Source organism: Hyla sarda, chromosome 8 (genome assembly GCF_029499605.1).
Source record: "Hyla sarda isolate aHylSar1 chromosome 8, aHylSar1.hap1, whole genome shotgun sequence".
Lineage (NCBI taxonomy): Eukaryota > Metazoa > Chordata > Amphibia > Anura > Hylidae > Hyla > Hyla sarda.
Genome location: NC_079196.1, coordinates 98313348 through 98331033, shown reverse-complemented (window position 1 = coordinate 98331033; position 17686 = coordinate 98313348). Strand labels below are relative to the sequence as shown.

General features: G+C 45.1%; 1 protein-coding gene across 4 annotated transcripts in view; it reads right to left on the bottom strand.

Moving 5' to 3' along the window:
- The window catches only part of ICA1L (islet cell autoantigen 1 like), a 118532-nt gene extending 101118 nt beyond the window's left edge, over nucleotides 1-17414 (bottom strand). The window contains exons 1-2 of one of the 4 annotated variants that reach the window (XM_056536189.1): nucleotides 17064-17198; nucleotides 2879-3013 (exon numbers count right to left, since the gene is read on the bottom strand). Coding sequence is in view for 3 of the 4 variants with exons in the window: in XM_056536192.1 (XP_056392167.1) it covers nucleotides 17064-17320 (257 nt within the window). In the remaining variant the exon portion in view is untranslated. Of the gene's footprint in view, nucleotides 1-2878; nucleotides 3014-17063 lie in introns of all 4 variants that reach the window. The other 3 variants (XM_056536192.1, XM_056536190.1, XM_056536188.1) reach the window with 3 other exon arrangements.
- Between the last annotated feature and the right edge of the window lie 272 nt (nucleotides 17415-17686).

The following is a 17686-nucleotide window of genomic DNA, read 5'->3' as shown; positions in this document are numbered from 1 at the left end:
TACGCTGTTTGCCGTAGGGGGATCACTAACATTATATTTATAGTTCGGACATTTACACATGCAACAATTCCAAATATGTTTATTATTTGTCTTTTTATTTTTATTTATTTTTTAAATTTTTTGTATTAATATGGGGGAAAGGGGTGATTTAAAACATTATTACTTTATTGGGGGAGGAGCTCTTACACTTTTTTTTTAACCCCTTAAGGATATGTGCTTGCTTCATTCCCGGCGGCAGTCATCAGCCACAGACCCGCCGGTAATGGCAGACATCAGCGATCGCGCTTTTGTCTGCCATTAACCCCTCAGATGCCATGATCAATACAGATCATGCCATCTGCGGCAGTGCGGCACTTAAAATGGCTGATCTAATCAGATCAGCCATGATGGCGGATGGAGGTCCCTTCACCTGCCTCCATCCGTCTCCCAGGGTCTTCTGCACTGATCTGCCTTCCAGCAGACCAGAGCAGAAGATTGCTGATAATACTGATCAGTGCTCTGCCCTAGGCATAGCACTGAACAGTATTAGCAATCTATTGATTGTTATAAATAGTCCCCTATGAGGACTATAAAAGTGTAAAATAAATGTAAAAATAAATAAAAATAAAAAAATTTGAAAACGCCCCTTCCCCAATAATGTTTGAAATCACCCCTTTTCCCCATATTAATACACAAAAGCGTAAAAAAAACAACAAACAAAACATATTTGGTATCGTCGCGTGCGTAAATGTCCAATCTATAAAAATATAATGTTAATGATCCCCAAAGGGAACGGCGTAAATGTAAATAAAAATAAAAAAATAAATCAGCTTTTTTTTTTCCACAAACTGCAATTTTTTTTATAAAAAGTGATCAAAAAGTCCCATATAAGCAAACATGGTACTAAAACTAAAGATAATGGCACAAAAAATTTGCACCCACACATCCCTGAATACGGAAAAATAAGTAAGTTAGGTGGTCAAAGGGTAATTTTAAGCGTGCTGATTTTATAATAAAAAAAAAAAAAGTTTGAGATTTTTTAACAGAAGTAACCATGGGTATCATTTTATTCATATTCACCCAGAAAAGAAAATGTAATTTTTACCGTAAAGTGTACAGCGTGAAAACGAACCCCCTCCCCCCCCCCCCCCCCCAAATTAGCTAAATTATGATTTTCGTTAAAATTTCCTTTCACAAAAAATAAATTTTGGGCGTTTACCAGACATTTTAGGGTAAAATTAGTGATGTCATTACAAAGTGCAACTGGTAAATCAAAAAACAAGCCCTCATATGGGTCTGTGAATGGAAATATAAATAAGTTATGGATTTTAGGCTGCCTTCACACTATAAAGTTGCTCTGTTTTAAAGAACCCTTAGGAAAACCCTTAAAAACTTCAGTTACAAAATCCCATTCAGGTCTATGGGATTTTGTGATTAGCCATTATCACCAGTTATAGCCAGTTATTCCTAACGGATGTTATTTGTGAGGGGAGAAAAAAACGTTACATGCAATAACTTTTCTCCCGTCACAAATAACGTCCGTTATCCATAACGAGCTATAACGGGTGATAACAGCTAATCACAAAATCCCATAGACCTGAATGGGATTTTGTAACGGCCGTTTTTAAGGGTTTTCCTTAACGGGACATTATAACAGGTCTTTAAAACGGAGCAACTTTATAGTGTGAAAGTAGCCTTATAAGACGAGGAGGAAAAAATGAAAATGCAAAAATATAATTGTCCTTAAGGTCAAAATGGGCTGTGTCCTTAAGGGGTTAAACTTTTTTTTACATTTATTTTTACACTTTTTTAGTCCCCATTGGGGACTATTTATAGCAATCATTAGGTTGCTAACACTGTTCAGTGCTGTGCATAGGGCATAGCACTGATCAGTATTATTGGCTATCTTCTGCTCTGGTCTGCTGGAAGGCAGAGCATTGCAGAGAGACGGACAGAGGCAGGTGAGGGGACCTCCGGCCCCCATCTTGGCTGATCTGATCGGCCGTGGCATTGCCACTGGGATCAGATCAGCCATTTTAAGTGCTGCACTGCCGTGATCTGTATTGATCACAGCATCTGAGGGGTTAATGGCCGACAACAGCACGATCGCTGATGTCCACCATTACCGGCGGGTCCGCAGCGGCTGACAGCCGCCGGGACCCACTGTGAATGAAGCAACCCCAGCTCCTGCACTCGCATCACAGCCACTCTGTAAATGTGCAGCGCTGTGCACAAAGTAACTATATGCAGCACCATACATTTACGGCACATGTCCTTAAAGGGGTTAAGATATATTAAAAAGGTAATATATGCAGTATCCTCAGCCATGTAAATCTTACCTGTCAGGATCACCTTATGCTGGATCACCTTATTTTTCTTTGTTTGGATATCCCAGTGCATCACTTGCGCAGAGATTTGTGCACTATGGGAGTATACATGCATTGGTGAGCTGGAGTTTCTATTATTATTTGGCACATCTACAGACAGGAAATGTAATTTAGATTTACACTGTAATTCTTGCCATTTTCTGCCAATATTTCTCTGTCTGTTCTTTAATTATGACCTGGCCATGTTCTGGAAGAAAACTGCTATCTATATATACACACAAGATGTATGCTCATGGGACCCCTTTATTAACACTATAATATCTAATGCACTAGTTGGGTGCAAGTAGACACAGCTGGCTACACACGCAGCAAGAAAAAATGTAAGAAATTTGAACTACAGCCAGACAGGCTATGGCTCCTTACGTTTTTAAATACATGTATATATATTTATATCTCTCAATCAGCCATAACATTAAAGGGGTACTCCACTGGTCAGCATTCGGAACATAAAAAAAAAACTAGAGATAGATGTTGTACAAACTGTACAAAATGAGATTGTTTAAAATACATACCTTTTATATCTATATTTCCAAAGTTCAAAATAATCCAAATCTCGTTACAAAGGATATGACAATTTATATTTTTCTTGGCATTCCTTGATTCTTTGCTTGTCCTTGAATTGATATTATTGTATTGACCGCAAAGTGCTGCAGACCCAAAAAAAGATTATTTATTAGATTAACGTTCATATTTTATTCTATACATTGATAGTATGCCAAACAAGCCAGGAATGTGGCTCAAAAAAAGCCTGTAGAGAAATGTTAAAATATTATGAAATTGTGTCAGTGAAACCTCCACCACTGAAACAAGTCCACCATACATTACGCATAGGGCCCATTTTCTTTAAAAAAGGTAAACTCCATACATTATGCCTAGTAAAAGAAGACCACAAAGAATGCATTTTTGGGCGATTTTTCAAAAGGGGTTTCAACGTAAGCGGTTTTATAACAATCTTCTGAATGGTTTCCTATACAAGCTAGAGAAGTTAACCAGTGGGGAAGTTGCAGGAAGGTCAAATTCCCCACAGTTTCCATATAGTTTCCTGTATAGCAGAAGGTTCTGACCTTAACCCCTTAAGGACCCAGCCATTTTACACCTTAGGACCCGGCCATTTTTTGCACATCTGACCACTGTCACTTTAAACATTAATAACTCTGGAATGCTTTAAGTTATCATTCTGATTCCGAGATTGTTTTTTCATGACATATTCTACTTTAACTTAGTGGTAAAAATTTTTGGTAACTTGCATCCTTTCTTGGTGAAAAATCCCAAAATTTGATGAAAAATTTGAAAATTTTGCATTTTTCTAACTTTGAAGCTCTCTGCTTGTAATAAAAATGGATATTTCAAATATTATTTTATTTTATTCACATATACAATATGTCTACTTTATGTTTGCATCATAAAATTGACGAGTTTTTACTTTTGGAAGACACCAGAGGGCTTCAAAGTTCAGCAGCAATTTTCCAATTTTTCCCAAAATTTCCAAAATCACAATTTTTCAGGGACCAGTTCAGGTTTGAAGTGGATTTGAAGGGTCTTCATCTTAGAAATACCCCACAAATGACCCCATTATAAAAACTGCACCCCCCAAAATATTCAAAATGACATTCAGTCAGCATTTTAACCCTTTAGGTGTTTCACAGGAATAGCAGCAAAGTGAAGGAGAAAATTCACAATTTCCATTTTTTACACTCGCATGTTCTTGTAGACCCAATTTTTGAATTTTTACAAGGGGTAAAAGGAGAAAATGTATACTTCTATTTGTAGCCCAATTTCTCTCGACTAAGCACATACCTCATATGTCTATGTAAAGTGTTCGGCGGGCGCAGTAGAGGGCTCAGAAGGGAAGGAGCGACAAGGGGATTTTGGAGCGTACGTTTTTCTGAAATGGTTTTTGGGGGGCATGTCCCATATAGGAAGCCCCTATGGTGCCAGAACAGCAAAAAATACCCACATGGCATACCATTTTGGAAACTAGACCCCTTGAGGAACGTAACAAGGAATAAAGTGAGCCTTAATACCCCACAGGTCTTTCACGACTTTTGCATATGTAAAAAAAAATTTAAAAAATTTCAATAAAATGTGTGCTTCCCCCCAAATTTCACATTTTTGCAAGGGTTAATAGCAGAAAATAGCCCCCAAAATTTGTAACCCCATCTCTTCTGAGTATGGAGGTACCCCATAAGTTGACATGAAGTGCACTATGGGCGAACTACAATGCTCAGAAGAGAAGGAGTCATATTTGGCTTTTTGAGAGCAAATTTTGCTCGGGGGCATGTCGCATTTAGGAAGCCTAAATGGTGCCAGGACAGCAAAATAACCCCCACATGGCATACCATTTTGGAAACTAGACCCCTTGAGGAACGTAACAAGGGGTACAATGAGCATTTACCCCCCACTGGTGTCTGTCAGATCTTTGGAACAGTGGGCTGTACAAAATTTTTAATTTGCGCAGCCCACTGTTCCAAAGATCTGTCAGACACCAGTGGGGTGTAAATTCTCACTGCACCTCTCATTACATTCCGTGAGGGGTGTAGTTTCCGAAATGGGGTCACATATGGGGTTTTTTTTTTTTTGCGTTTGTCAAAACCGCTGTAACAATCAGCCACCCCTGTGCAAATCACCTCAAATGTACATGGTGCACTCTCCCTTCTGAGCCTTGTTGTGCGCCCCCAGAGCACTTTGCGCCCACATATGGGGTATCTCCGTAGTCGGGAGAAATTGCATTACAAATTGTGGGGGGCTTTTTTCCCTTTTACCTCTTGTCAAAATGAAAAGTATAGGGCAACACCAGCATGTTAGTGTAAAAAAAATTTTTTTTTTACACTAACATGCTGGTGTAGACCCCAATTTCACCTTTTCATAAGGGGTGAAAGGAGAAAAAGCCCCCCAAAATTTGTAAGGCAATTTTTCCCGAGTACGGCGATACCCCATATGTGACCCTAAACTGTTGCCTTGAAATACGACAGGGCTCCGAAGTGAGAGCGCCATGTGCATTTGAGGCCTGAATTAGGGATTTGCATTGGGGTGGACTTAGGGGTATTCTACGCCAGTGATTCCCAAACAGGGTGCCTCCAGCTGTTGCAAAACTCCCAGCATGCCTGGACAGTCAACGGCTGTCCAGCAATACTGGGAGTTGTTGTTTTGCAACAGCTGGAGGCTCCATTTTGAAAACAGTGGCGTACCAGACGTTTTTCATTTTTATTGGGGAGGGGAGGGGGGCTGTGTAGGGGTATGTGTATATGTAGTGTTTTTTACTTTTTATTTTATTTTGTGTTAGTGTAGTGTAGTGTTTTTAGGGTACAGTCACACGGGCAGGGGGGGTTACAGCGATTTTCCCGCTGCGAGTTTGAGCTGCCGCGCAAAATTTGCTGCATCGCAAACTTGCAGCCTGATACTCACTGTAAGCCCCCTGCCCATGTGAAAGTACCCTGTACATTCACAGGGGGGGACCTCCAGCTGTTGCAAAACTACAACTTCCAGCATGCACAGTCTATCAGTGCATGCTGGTAGTTATAGTTTTGCAACAGCTGGAGGCACACGGGTTGGGAAACACTGAGTTAGGAAACAGACAATGTTTCCCAACCAGTGTGCCTCCTGTTGTTGCAAAACCACAACTCCCAAACATTCTCAGGCATGCTGGGAGTAGTAGTTCGGCAACATCTTTAGAGCCAGATGTTGCCGAACTACAACTCCCAGCATGCTTGGAGTTGTAGTTTGCAACATCTGGAGGACTACAGTTTGCAGACCACTAATACAGTGGTTCCCAATCTGTGCCCTTCCAGATGTTGCAAAACTACAACTCCCAGTATGCCAAAACTGTCCAGGCATGCTGGGAGTTGTAGTTCTGCAACATCTGAAGGGCCAGATGTTACAGAACTACAACTCCCAGCATGCCTGGACAGTAAGGGCATGCTGAGGATGTGTAGTTTTGCAACATCTGGAAGGGCACAGTGGTCTCCAAACTGTAGTCCTCCAGATGTTGCAAAACTGCAACTCCCAGCATGCCCAGACGCCAAGGGCTGTCTGGGCATGCTGGGAGTTGTAGTATATAGGGTCCCAATACAGCAATGCATGTCGCTTTACGGCGACGTGCATTGCTGTAAAGGGCCCGACCGCGGCTGAAGATCTACTCACCTGTCGCCGCCGCCGCCATCTTCCCCGCCGGGATCCGGGTCTTCAGGGACGAGGTAAGTACCGGGGCCGGTCCCCAGCACTCCCCCGTCCCCCGCCGCATCCTCCGGTCTTCCTCCCGTCCTCTCCGGACTTCAAGGGGCCGGGCAGGACGGGAGGAAGTAACCGCCCCCCCTCCTGCGATTGGTCGGTTAACTAACCGACAGATCGCAGGGTATAGGAGGAGGTGGCAGGCTTGCCACCTCGCTCCTATGCTTTAGCATGGTCCTGGCTGTCTGTGACAGCCGGGATCATGCGAAATTACCGGGCGGTCGGGTCCCAGAGACCCGATCAGCCCGGTATCGCCGCAGATCGCAAGGGCGATTTCCCTTGCGATTTGCGGCGATCGCCGACATGGGGGGCATACATGGCCCCCCTCGGCGTTTGCCCTGGATCCCTGCTGAAGGATTTCAGCAGGGATCCACTTCCGATCTCCGCCGGGTGAGCGGCGGAGACCAGGAAAAGACATGACGTATGCATACGTCATGGGTCCTTAAGACCCAGGGTGTGATGGCGTATGCATACGTCATGGGTCCTGAACAGGTTAAAGAGTACCTGTCATCATCTAAAATTTCCCTGATCCCCCTTCCCATCTGTCCCTTTCTCTAACTATGCCTATCCCTGTGTTTATTGAGGTTTAAAACACTGTAGAAATACCTTTTTTTATCCCTCTTCATTAGCTCAGGAGCACTGTCTTTCTGAGGGGTGGAAGGAGGCGGGTCCCGACAGGCATGATGTCACATGAAGCCTGGCTGGGGCTCTGCTTCTGCCAGTCTTCCTGTATGCTGCTCTCCCTCTGCAGCAGTGTTTCCCAACCAGGGCACCTCCAGCTGTTGCAAAACTACAACTTCCAGCATGCCCAGGCAGCCAACAGCCGGTTGCCTGGGCTACCGGGACGGTAGCCTGTTTCTCTCTCTCCTTTGTCTCTCTGCACTAAAATGTCAATGCTGAGAACCAGGGGCTGAGGGAGCAATTACAGAGGCAGTGATTAAGATCAATGTCAGGGGGGGGGGGGGGCACAGAGCAGGGAGTGCAGTGAGATAATACAATGTATAAGATAACGTGTGGTGAGGGGCAGGGAGAACACAGAGCAGGGGGGAGGGGGAGGTGACTGGCTGTTATATGAGAGGCATGTGCAGACTTGTAGCTCACAGTGAGCTGAGAGTACTGAACTTCCGGTGGACGGACCAGAGCCCTTCAGCATTAGTCCTAAAAGCTGTACACTTACTATGAAAAGCATAGGATGCTGCTTGCAGACCAGGCATAGAAGAGTGACCCCTAGTGGCCAAAAGTATAAAATGAAAAAACTGGTATAAATATTAATATTTTTTAATGAAGATATATTACAATATCTCTTCATTAATGATTATGAACAACATATTAAAAGTTTTTGTTGATGACAGGTACTCTTTAACTATTTCCACTGATCCCTGGGAAGAGGGTCCCTGCCTTGAATTGGTTCAACAAGAAATTATATCATGTAAACAAAATAAAAGGGGGCATGGCTTGTGCAGCGGTCTGAGCGGTCGCATGTAGCGGTAGCTCCCGCACCGAACCTGGGATATCTTTCTCCTGTTTAGTATCCTGACTCCCGAGACACCACCTGGACGTACCGGAACCATGGGGCGCACTAATAAGGCTGACCAGAACCGGAACAAAGATAAATCTGCAGTGGAAAAGCTGCAGGAGTTTGCACGGGGCCCTGTCCAAGATGGCGCCCGCAGCGCGGCCTGCACGGCCCCGGAGGATGTGGAGGACGATTCTCCTGAGTCCGGAAGCCCCGAAGACCCCGGCTCGGATCTTACCTTGAAGCAGGTGACAGAACAACTACTCCAAGCGATCTCGTCCTGCCAGACGACGCTCACAGGGAAGCTGGAGGAGGTGAAGGTGGACATGGGCCTGCTGCCTCAGGACCTGCAGAATGTACGAGGCCGGTTGGTGCAGGTCGAGGACCGCGTCTCTACTCTGGAGGATACGGTATCCCCGATGCCGAATACTATCTCCACGTTGGAAACGCAGCTGTCCATGTGCAAACAGAAGCAGGATGATCTGGAGAACAGACTGCGAAGGAATAATGTTCGCATCATTGGACTACCTGAGCGGGCTGAAGGTCAGGCGCCGGCCATGTTTGCTGAGCGGTGGTTCCGTGAGTTGTTCCCCAATGCCCCATTCTCCGTGGCGTTTACAGTTGAGAGGGCCCATAGGGTCCCGGCCCGGGCTCCACCACCTGGGGCCCCTCCTAGGCCGTTCTTGGCCCGTATCCTGAACTGTAACGACCGTGATTTATTACTGCGACAGGCTCGACAATTAGGGGACATCACCTATGATAATGTGAAAGTATCCTTTTTCCCAGACTTTTCTGCTGATTTACAGAAAAAGAGGGCAACCTTTGCTACTGTGAAGGCACGTCTTCGAGAATTGCAAATTTCTTACTCAATGGCATATCCTGCCCGCCTGCGGGTACAAGATGGAGATCGAGCGGTTTTCTTCACTGATCCAGCGGAGGTGTTGGAATGGCTGCGCAGAAGGAGAGGAGCTTCCCCCCGCATGGTGGCATGAGTGATCCTGCTAGTCCTGATCCCTTTTTTCATGTTTGCTCCCCGTCATACAGCACCCTGGCCCTGATGGGTGGTAGTTGAAGCCATTCCCGGTGGTGGGAGGGGGACTCCGCTTTATTGATAACATCCCGGGTTCACCCCCGTATATAGAAGTCACCTATATTACATCTACAGACTATGGTGAGCTTGTTATAGCTGGTTGAGTACTGGACTTGGGTTTTTGACTATGTGTTTTCGTGGGATGCTACGGTATCTCAATTTTTGGGTTTTCAATTGGTTAATGGTTTTGGCCCGCACTTATGATTTTTTGCTGGGGAATGTATGGTATGTGTTGCTTCTGGGGGGGGGGGTGGGGGGGGCCTCGGGGAGGGAGGGGAGGTGGGGGGGTTTTTGACTTTCTGTTTAATGCTCTTTTTTGTTTTCTTTAATGATGGCTGCTTATAGAGTGATGTCCTGGAATGTTAGGGGATTGGGGTCCCCTAAAAAGAGGGTACTAGTCTTTTCTCATATACGGAAATTTCAACCACAGATAGTGTGTCTACAAGAGAAACATCTCGTCCCATCCCGGTGTCACCTCCTGGGGAGGCCGTGGGTGCAGTGGCGAGCTCACTCCTGCCACACGTCCTTCTCACGGGGTGTCTCCCTGTTGATACATAGATCCCTTAGATGGGAGCCCGTTACTGTCAAGGTCGACCCCTTAGGTCGTTTTATATTGGTTCACGCCTATGTGAATAATGACCCCTTAATCCTGATTGGTATTTATAATCCCCCGCCAGCTACGTTAGAGGTGTTCCACATAGCAATATCTTTTGCAGCAGCGTACCCGGGTGTTAAATGTCTGTGTATGGGGGACTTCAATATGATTCCAAATATGTCTATAGACCGACATGTGGGGGGTCTGGGTAACCCTTCCGGGGGCCCCAGTCCCTTCGCGGCTCTCATGCTCGAAGTGGGTTGGATTGATTTATTTAGGGTTAGACACCCAAGTGCAAGAGTATATTCCTGTTATAACTTAGGGCATAACTCTCTATCCCGTATAGATCACGCTTTTGGATCCTCCGCTTTGGCGGGGGTGGTGTCCGAGATTTATTACCATACCAGAGCTATTTCTGACCATTCACCCCTGTTACTTTCAATTAATGTCCCTTCTGTTTCTGTTCATAGAAGATGGAAGGTGCATCCCTTTTGGCTGCAGCTTTTAGATCCGGTGGACAGGATCCCTGACCAACTGCAGGTATTTCTGGGGACACAGGACTGTGAGACGGACCCTGGTATACTGTGGGAAACTCTAAAAGCATACTTGAGAGGTTGTCTTAGATCATCCATCTCTTATCTGAAGAGGGAAACCTCAGTCAGAGAGGAGGAACTGGCGGAGCGGTGTGCTGGATTGGAGGCCAGGTACACGGAGGATCCTACAGACGCTCATAGGGAAGCTTGGCTTGCCATGGGTAGGACATATTTACAACATCTAAATGAGAAAATGAACCGTAAGTTGTTTTTCTCTAAACAATTCTTCTTCAAGCATGGCAACCAGTCCAGCAAGCTCTTAGCCCAACTGGTGAGACAGGATAATGCCGCTCCCCCTATTCTCCGCATTTCATCCTCTGCTGGGACGGTTCTACTGGACTCTACCAGTATTGCTGATAGATTTGCTGACTTTTACATTGACCTATATAGATCTAGAGTGACGTACTCGACTTCTGACCTGTTGGACTACCTGGCGAGGATTACATTTCCCAGACTTTCGGACGTGGATAGGGAGGACTTGGACAGGGACATTACAACTGACGACATCGAGGAGGCTGTGACTGGGATGACTGGGGGCAAGGCCGCGGGTCCTGATGGGCTTCCTTTGGAGGTCTATATTAAGTATCTTCCTCAGGTGGCCAGCAGTTTGCAGTCTATGTATAGCAACGCATTTGTGTCTGGGTCCTTACCGGCTTCTCTATGTGAGGCTACCATAGTGGTTCTCCTTAAGCCCGATAAGGACCCCTTGGATTGTGGGTCGTACAGACCAATATCGTTGCTGAATATCGACTACAAAATACTCACAAAGATATTAGCATTGCGCCTGAATAAATGTATACGGATCATTATTCATGAAGATCAGTCCGGCTTTATGCCGGGCAGATCCACTACTGATAATATAAGGAGGGTCCAGACGGCGGTGCAATTGGGGTCCGCATTGGAACAGGACTGGGCTTTGGCCTCGCTTGACGCGGCCAAGGCCTTTGATTCAGTTGAATGGCCTTATCTCCTGGCGGTACTACAGAAGTTTGGCTTTGGAGCTAAGTTCATTCGCTGGAAACGTATTCTTTACACGAATCCCAGGGCACAAGTATGTGTTAATGGGATTTGCTCTACCCTTTTTAGTCTTGGGAGGGGTACCAGACAAGGGTGCCCGCTCTCGCCTCTGTTGTATGCTATTGCGGCGGAGCCCTTGGCTATCCAAATTAGACAGGACCGGGATGTTTCCGGTATAGTGTATAGTGGTAGGGAGGACCGAATCGGTTTATACGCTGATGACATGGTCTTGTTCTTGAGTAACCCGCGGTCCTCACTCCCTCTAGTCATATCTACGATAGATAGATTTGGTGTGTACTCTGGTCTTGTTATTAACTGGTCCAAGTCCTTTTTACTTCCTCTTCGGCCTTCTGGGTGGCCCGCTGTTTTTGCGGGCCTCCAGGTGGTCGAACAGTTTAAGTATCTGGGTATCCTGGTCCATAGAGATATGTCTAATGACTTTGCATGAAACGCCCTCCCACTCCTCTCCTTGATTAAAGACAAATTTAAGATCTGGGGTACTTTGCCTCTGTCTGTCCCGGGCCGGATAAACTTGATCAAAATGATCATTTTGCCTAAATGTCTCTACATTCTGGAGCATGCTGCTACTCCCGTGCCCATGTCCTTCTTTAAGTCCCTCCACTCGCTTTTACCTTCTTTTATCTGGGGCAATTCCCGGTCTAAATTGAAGTTGGTAACCTTGCAGCGCATGAAGGCCCGGGCGGGTTATGCCCTCCCGGACTTCCAGGCGTACTACTTGGCTGGACAATTGAGGCTACTTCGCTCATGGGTCAGGGCGGAGCCACTACCCAACTCGGAACACCACCTTGCCCATTATGCTCATCAGACCCATTTAAGGGCCTGGTTGGACAGGCCTTCCTCTGGGAGCGGTAGACTCTTACCTTTACATCGCCTGGCCTCGCAGGTGTGGACAACGGTCAAGAAGCTTCATGACTTTACGGACGTAGCGACTGACCTTCCGCTTTGGGATGCCCCATATCTGACGCACTTGACGGCTGACTTAGACCCGACCTTTTGGAAATCCCATGGCATTAGAGAATTGTCTCACCTGTACTCGGATAATATTCTTTCTTCCTTTACCCAGCTACAAGGAAAATTCGACCTACCTAGAACGGCTTTTTATAAATACCTGCAGTTGCGCCATGCCTTATTGACTCAATTCCCCCCATCCACCACTAAAATGTCTGATTACCCACTGATAGGAGTTATCAGGTCTCAAGGTCCTGGGGGTTAGTTTCTGTTCTTTACGCTCATATTATTGAAATTAAGCATGCTCGGACACCTCTCCCTGCGGAAGCATACTGGAGATCCCATATCCCTGGTTTGACTGAGGAACAGTGGAGGGAGGTTCAATAGTCTCACACACTGGTGTCCCCCGCTGCGAATAATAAGATTACCCAACTCTACATTATTCATAGTTGCTATCTCACACCGATTAGACTGCATCGAATGGGTAGGACTCAGAGTGACCAGTGCCACAGGTGTAGCTCTCCCAGGGCAGATTTTTGGCACCTTATTTGGTCTTGCCCATATGTGTGCTATTTTTGGAAGGAGGTCACATCCTTTCTCTCCTCTTTATTAGGTAGAACTGTCCCTCGTATACCCCTGTTTTGTCTGTTTGGTATTATTGATGAAGACAGTTGGCCTTATTTCACTAGAGTTTTGCTAAGAGAATCACTGTTCCTGGCCCGTAAGGCCATAGCTTTAAGGTGGATGGATCCTAGACCTCCTAATGTGTCTATGTGGAAGAGATTGATAAACAATGTATTACCATTTGAACGCTTGGTATATAAACATAGGAAATGCGAAGCAAAGTTTGATAAGGTGTGGGGTGTGTGGTGCGCTTCTACTGATACTCTGTTTACAGCCCACGACTACTATACATCTAGGGACGCATTGCTGCCTCGCACTCCACCCTGAGACAATTGTTAATTGTTGTCTACCTGGGGACCCTCCCTTTGATCCCCCCCTCTCTTCCTTCCCCTCTTCGTTCTATTTTTCCTTTTTAGTGCTTTCCCCTTCCTCCCTTTGGCCCTCCCTGTTTACCCCTTCTTTTTGTTTTGTTTAGTTCTGCGCTAACTGATTCTTTCGTTTTCCTTACTCCTCCCGTCCACCCCCCCCCCCCCCCCCCATTTCTCTTTGTTTTCACAGTGGCAGTGGCTTGCGGATAGTGCCCATAGTTATTTCCATCTGATATATACGATACATTGGTTTTATTATGTCACGGAGCACTCCTACGTCTTATTTACACTGCACCTGACCGCTGTACTATGCTTTTATCCCGGTACATCAATGTCTCCCCTGCGTGGGAATTTTGTCGTGTGTAAGCATGGCTTGTGCGGAGCCATATGTTTTGGTTTTCTGTTTTGTTATCTTTATTTCCTGTTCAATAAAACGAATTAAAAAAACAAAACAAAATAAAAGGTCATTAGCCCAAAACCTGTACACTTGTAAAGATACAATGGTTTCTTTTGTAGCTTAAAGGGAACCAATCAGTAGATTTTAGCATATATAACAATTGGCAATGCGTTATATATGCTAAAATCGTTATCTTCACCATCCCCGGGGGACGTTTGTGCCCTCAGGGATGGTGAAGATATTAAGTTTAGACACGGCGATCAAACTCAATCGCCGGATTTAAATTAAAAGTAAACATTGCCGGTTAGCTCAGTGGTGCTGTTCGGGACCGACACAGTGAAATCACGGCGTACCCAAAGAGCTTGCAGGAAGCAAGGATGATCCCTATCTGCCTCCTCGCTGTCTCATCACCGAATGACTGCTCCGTGCCGGAGATCCAGGCAGCATTCGAGTGGCGATAACACTGATCAATGCAATGTGATGTGATTGCATGGCAGTGATCAATGTAGGAAATCCCTATGGGGGCTATAATATTGCAAAAAGAAAAAAAAGTTAAGTGTTAATAAATGTGATTTAACCCCTTCCCTAATAAAAGTATTAATCACCCCCCTTTTCCCATAAAAAAAAAAAAAAACATTTATTTTTATTTCTACAATGTGGTATCGCTGCATGCGTAAATGTTCAAACTATAAAAATATATCTTAATTAAACCACACAGCAAATGGCGTACTCGTAAAAAATTTCAAAGTCCAAAATAGCGTGTTTTGGTCACTTTTTATACCATAAAATTTTTCTTTATAAAAAGTGATCAAAAAGTCCGATCAAAACAAAAATGGTACAGATAAAAACTTCAGATCACGGCACAAAAAATTTGTCCCCATACCGCCACTTATACGAAAAAAAATTCAAAATTTATAGGGGTCAGAATAGGATATTTTTTAACGTATTAATTTTGGTGCATGCAGTTATTTTTTTTAGTACTAAAATAAAATCAAACCTATATAAATTGGGTAACCTTTGCAACCGTATGGACCTACAAAATAAATATAAGGAGCAATTTTTACCTAAAACTGCACTGTGTAGAAACGGAAGCTGCAAAAATAATTTTGTTCTGGTTTCTCTGTAGATTTTGTAGTGAAATTATTAATGGTATTACAAAGTAAAATTGTTCACGCAAAGAAAAAGACCTCATATGGATTTCGTGGTGGAAAATTGAAAGTGTTATGATTTTTAGAAGGCGAGGAGGAAAAAACAAAAGTGCAAAAATTAAAAATCGCCAAAGAGGGAAGGGGTTAAAGGAGACGTCTAATAGTGAAAAGTGTATCCCCTTTCCACAGGCTCCCCTGTGATCTCCCGTACAGGGCCCCGGCTCTCCCAGGTAGCGGCGCTTCACAACCCCTGTCTGAAGTGGGGGCCGCTATACCCGCTCCATATATCTCTATGGAAGAGCCAAAGATAGCAGTTCTCCAATATAGATATATAAAGGAGGCGTCGTGGCCCCCTCTTCGGGCAGGGGTTAAGACGAGCTGAAAGCCGGGACCCCGTACAGGAGATCGCTGGGGGTCCCAGTGGTCGGACCCAGGCATTTTAAAACATATCCCCTACCCTGTGGATAGGGGATACGTTTTCACTGTTAGACTTCCCCTTTATGGCTATGTTCATACTGTAGAAATTTTGCGGAATGTCCACCCAAAAACACGTACAGACATTCTGCAAATAGTGGTGCTGGCAGAATATGCTGGTGCTGAGACCCCTCTGAAATGCACCGTCTCCATAGATGGCAATACATTTACGAGCAGATATGGGCGGAATTTTTGAGCAGAATTTTTCTCCCGGATTACGTTGTGGCGGAAACGGGGCACTGAGGGCACACTGTCATACTTTTTTTGATGGATGCCTCCAGCTGTTACAAAACTTCAACTCCCAGCATGCCTGGACAGCCTGGGAGTTGTACTTTTGCAACAGCTAGAGGCACGCTGTTTGGAAAATACTGCTTTAAAGGAAATCCTAAAAAAAACTAAGATCTATAATACCATACTGTACCCCCCTACCCCCCCCCCCCCGTGTTTTCCAATTCAAAAGAGGTTTTATAGTCAAAGGAAGTCAAATGTAATAACAGTGCCAAAGTACAGAGGATTTCTCCCCTTAGCGTCCTGAAGCATGGGGGCACCAATAGGGCCTAATGCTTGGACCCTCAGGTGCTAGTCTGACATGTTTAGTAAAATAGGGCACCACCTGTAAGGCCATTTTCATGTCAGAATTTCCATGTGGTATTCAGCATTGAAAATCTGCAGGGAGATTCCGCTGCAGCAGGTCCTGTTAATTTCAAGTGAATTCTGCTGTGCTGTGCACATTGCCGAATTTTCGTGCCAGACTTTCTAGCACAGAAATTCTGATTTAGGTGTTTGCAGACAGAATTAACCTGTCCATGTACATTCCCGTGGGGTCTTAGCACAAGCATGTTATGCCGGAGATTTTCCTTGCGGACATTCAGAGGTGTGAACATAGCCTAAGGGTTCACATGGCAGAATGTCTATGCGGAATTCCACATGAATATTCTGCACAGACATTCCGCAGCAGCAGCATCCTTTTGATTTCAACGTAATTCTGCTGCACTGTTCACATGGAAGAATATTTAGGCCAAATGTTTATGGCACGGAAATTTAGATTTCGGCATCAGCAGAAAAAATTGTCAAGTCTATTCTTTCAGCAGAGCCCACAAGGAAATGCATTTCCAAGCGGTCCTAGCACCTGTCAGTTCTTCAAACATGCAGAATGTCTGCACCTATTTTTTGGGGGCGGGCACGCCACTCATTTTTCATCCTAGTAGCACATCCATGCTTTGCTTTGTGAGGGATATGTTGCCATCTCCATAGATAAAGTCCATAGCTCAGATTTATCAAACTGTGTGAGAGAAAAGAAATGGAGAGATTTTACCACAGCAGCCAATCACAGCTCAGCTTTCACTTTACCAGAGCTCATTAGCTGATCTGTGATTGGTTGATGTAGGAAAATCTCTCCATTTTTTTCTTTCACACAGTTTGATAAATCTGGGCCCATGTCTACCACGAGCCCTGCATATGTTAGTATCTGTCCAAGGTTTCCTGACTATAGGAAGCAGTGGGATTATATGTTTAGTTATAAAGGTGACTGGGGGGGGGGAAGGGAACCCTTCCTCCATCACCAGCCGGCATCTCTCATCAGTTGCCATGACAACCATCCCGGGAATCAGCCAAGGAAATGGTTCGTAGCGCAATGCCAGCATTGAATGGTTCAAAGTAGAAGACGAGAGGGATCTTACCAGGGATGTCTCCAGGCGGGAGAGTCTGCGCTCCTCCGATAAGACCCGCCGGTCCAGGAGCAGACTAACGGGACGAAGGCGAGCGCTGGGCGGCCGAGGGCGCATGCGCCACAGTTCCCAGTCGGCCACCGTCCAATAACAGGAAGTGTCTGAATTGTAGTCCATAGCAACCAGGATAATGCTGTCAGCTGGAGCGGGTGTCTGAGGGCGATTTCACAAAGCTGTTTGTTTGCACGAAAATGTGTGTTATGGCTCATCTTGCCTACATACAGAAGCCAGAGCTTCCTAAATACCGCCAGCCATAGTTCACGCTATAACAGCGCCATCAGGAGTGTCCATACATAGGTACCAAATGTGTCTTTGTTGCCCATAGTTACTAGTCATAACTCAGCTCTATAAAGGGGATTCCAGGATTAGAAAAACACGGGCTCTTTCTTACAAAAACAACGCCACTCCTGTCCACAGTTTGAGAAATGAAAGCTGAGCTGGGATTGGATACAATGGGCAGGATAGACAGTTTATTGTTAGACAGTTCTAGTTCTTCCTTCTATAAACCGTATAATGTGCTAGAGTTCCCCTATAAGCAAGAACAGTTACTATAAAAGAGTGTTCCCCAACCTGTG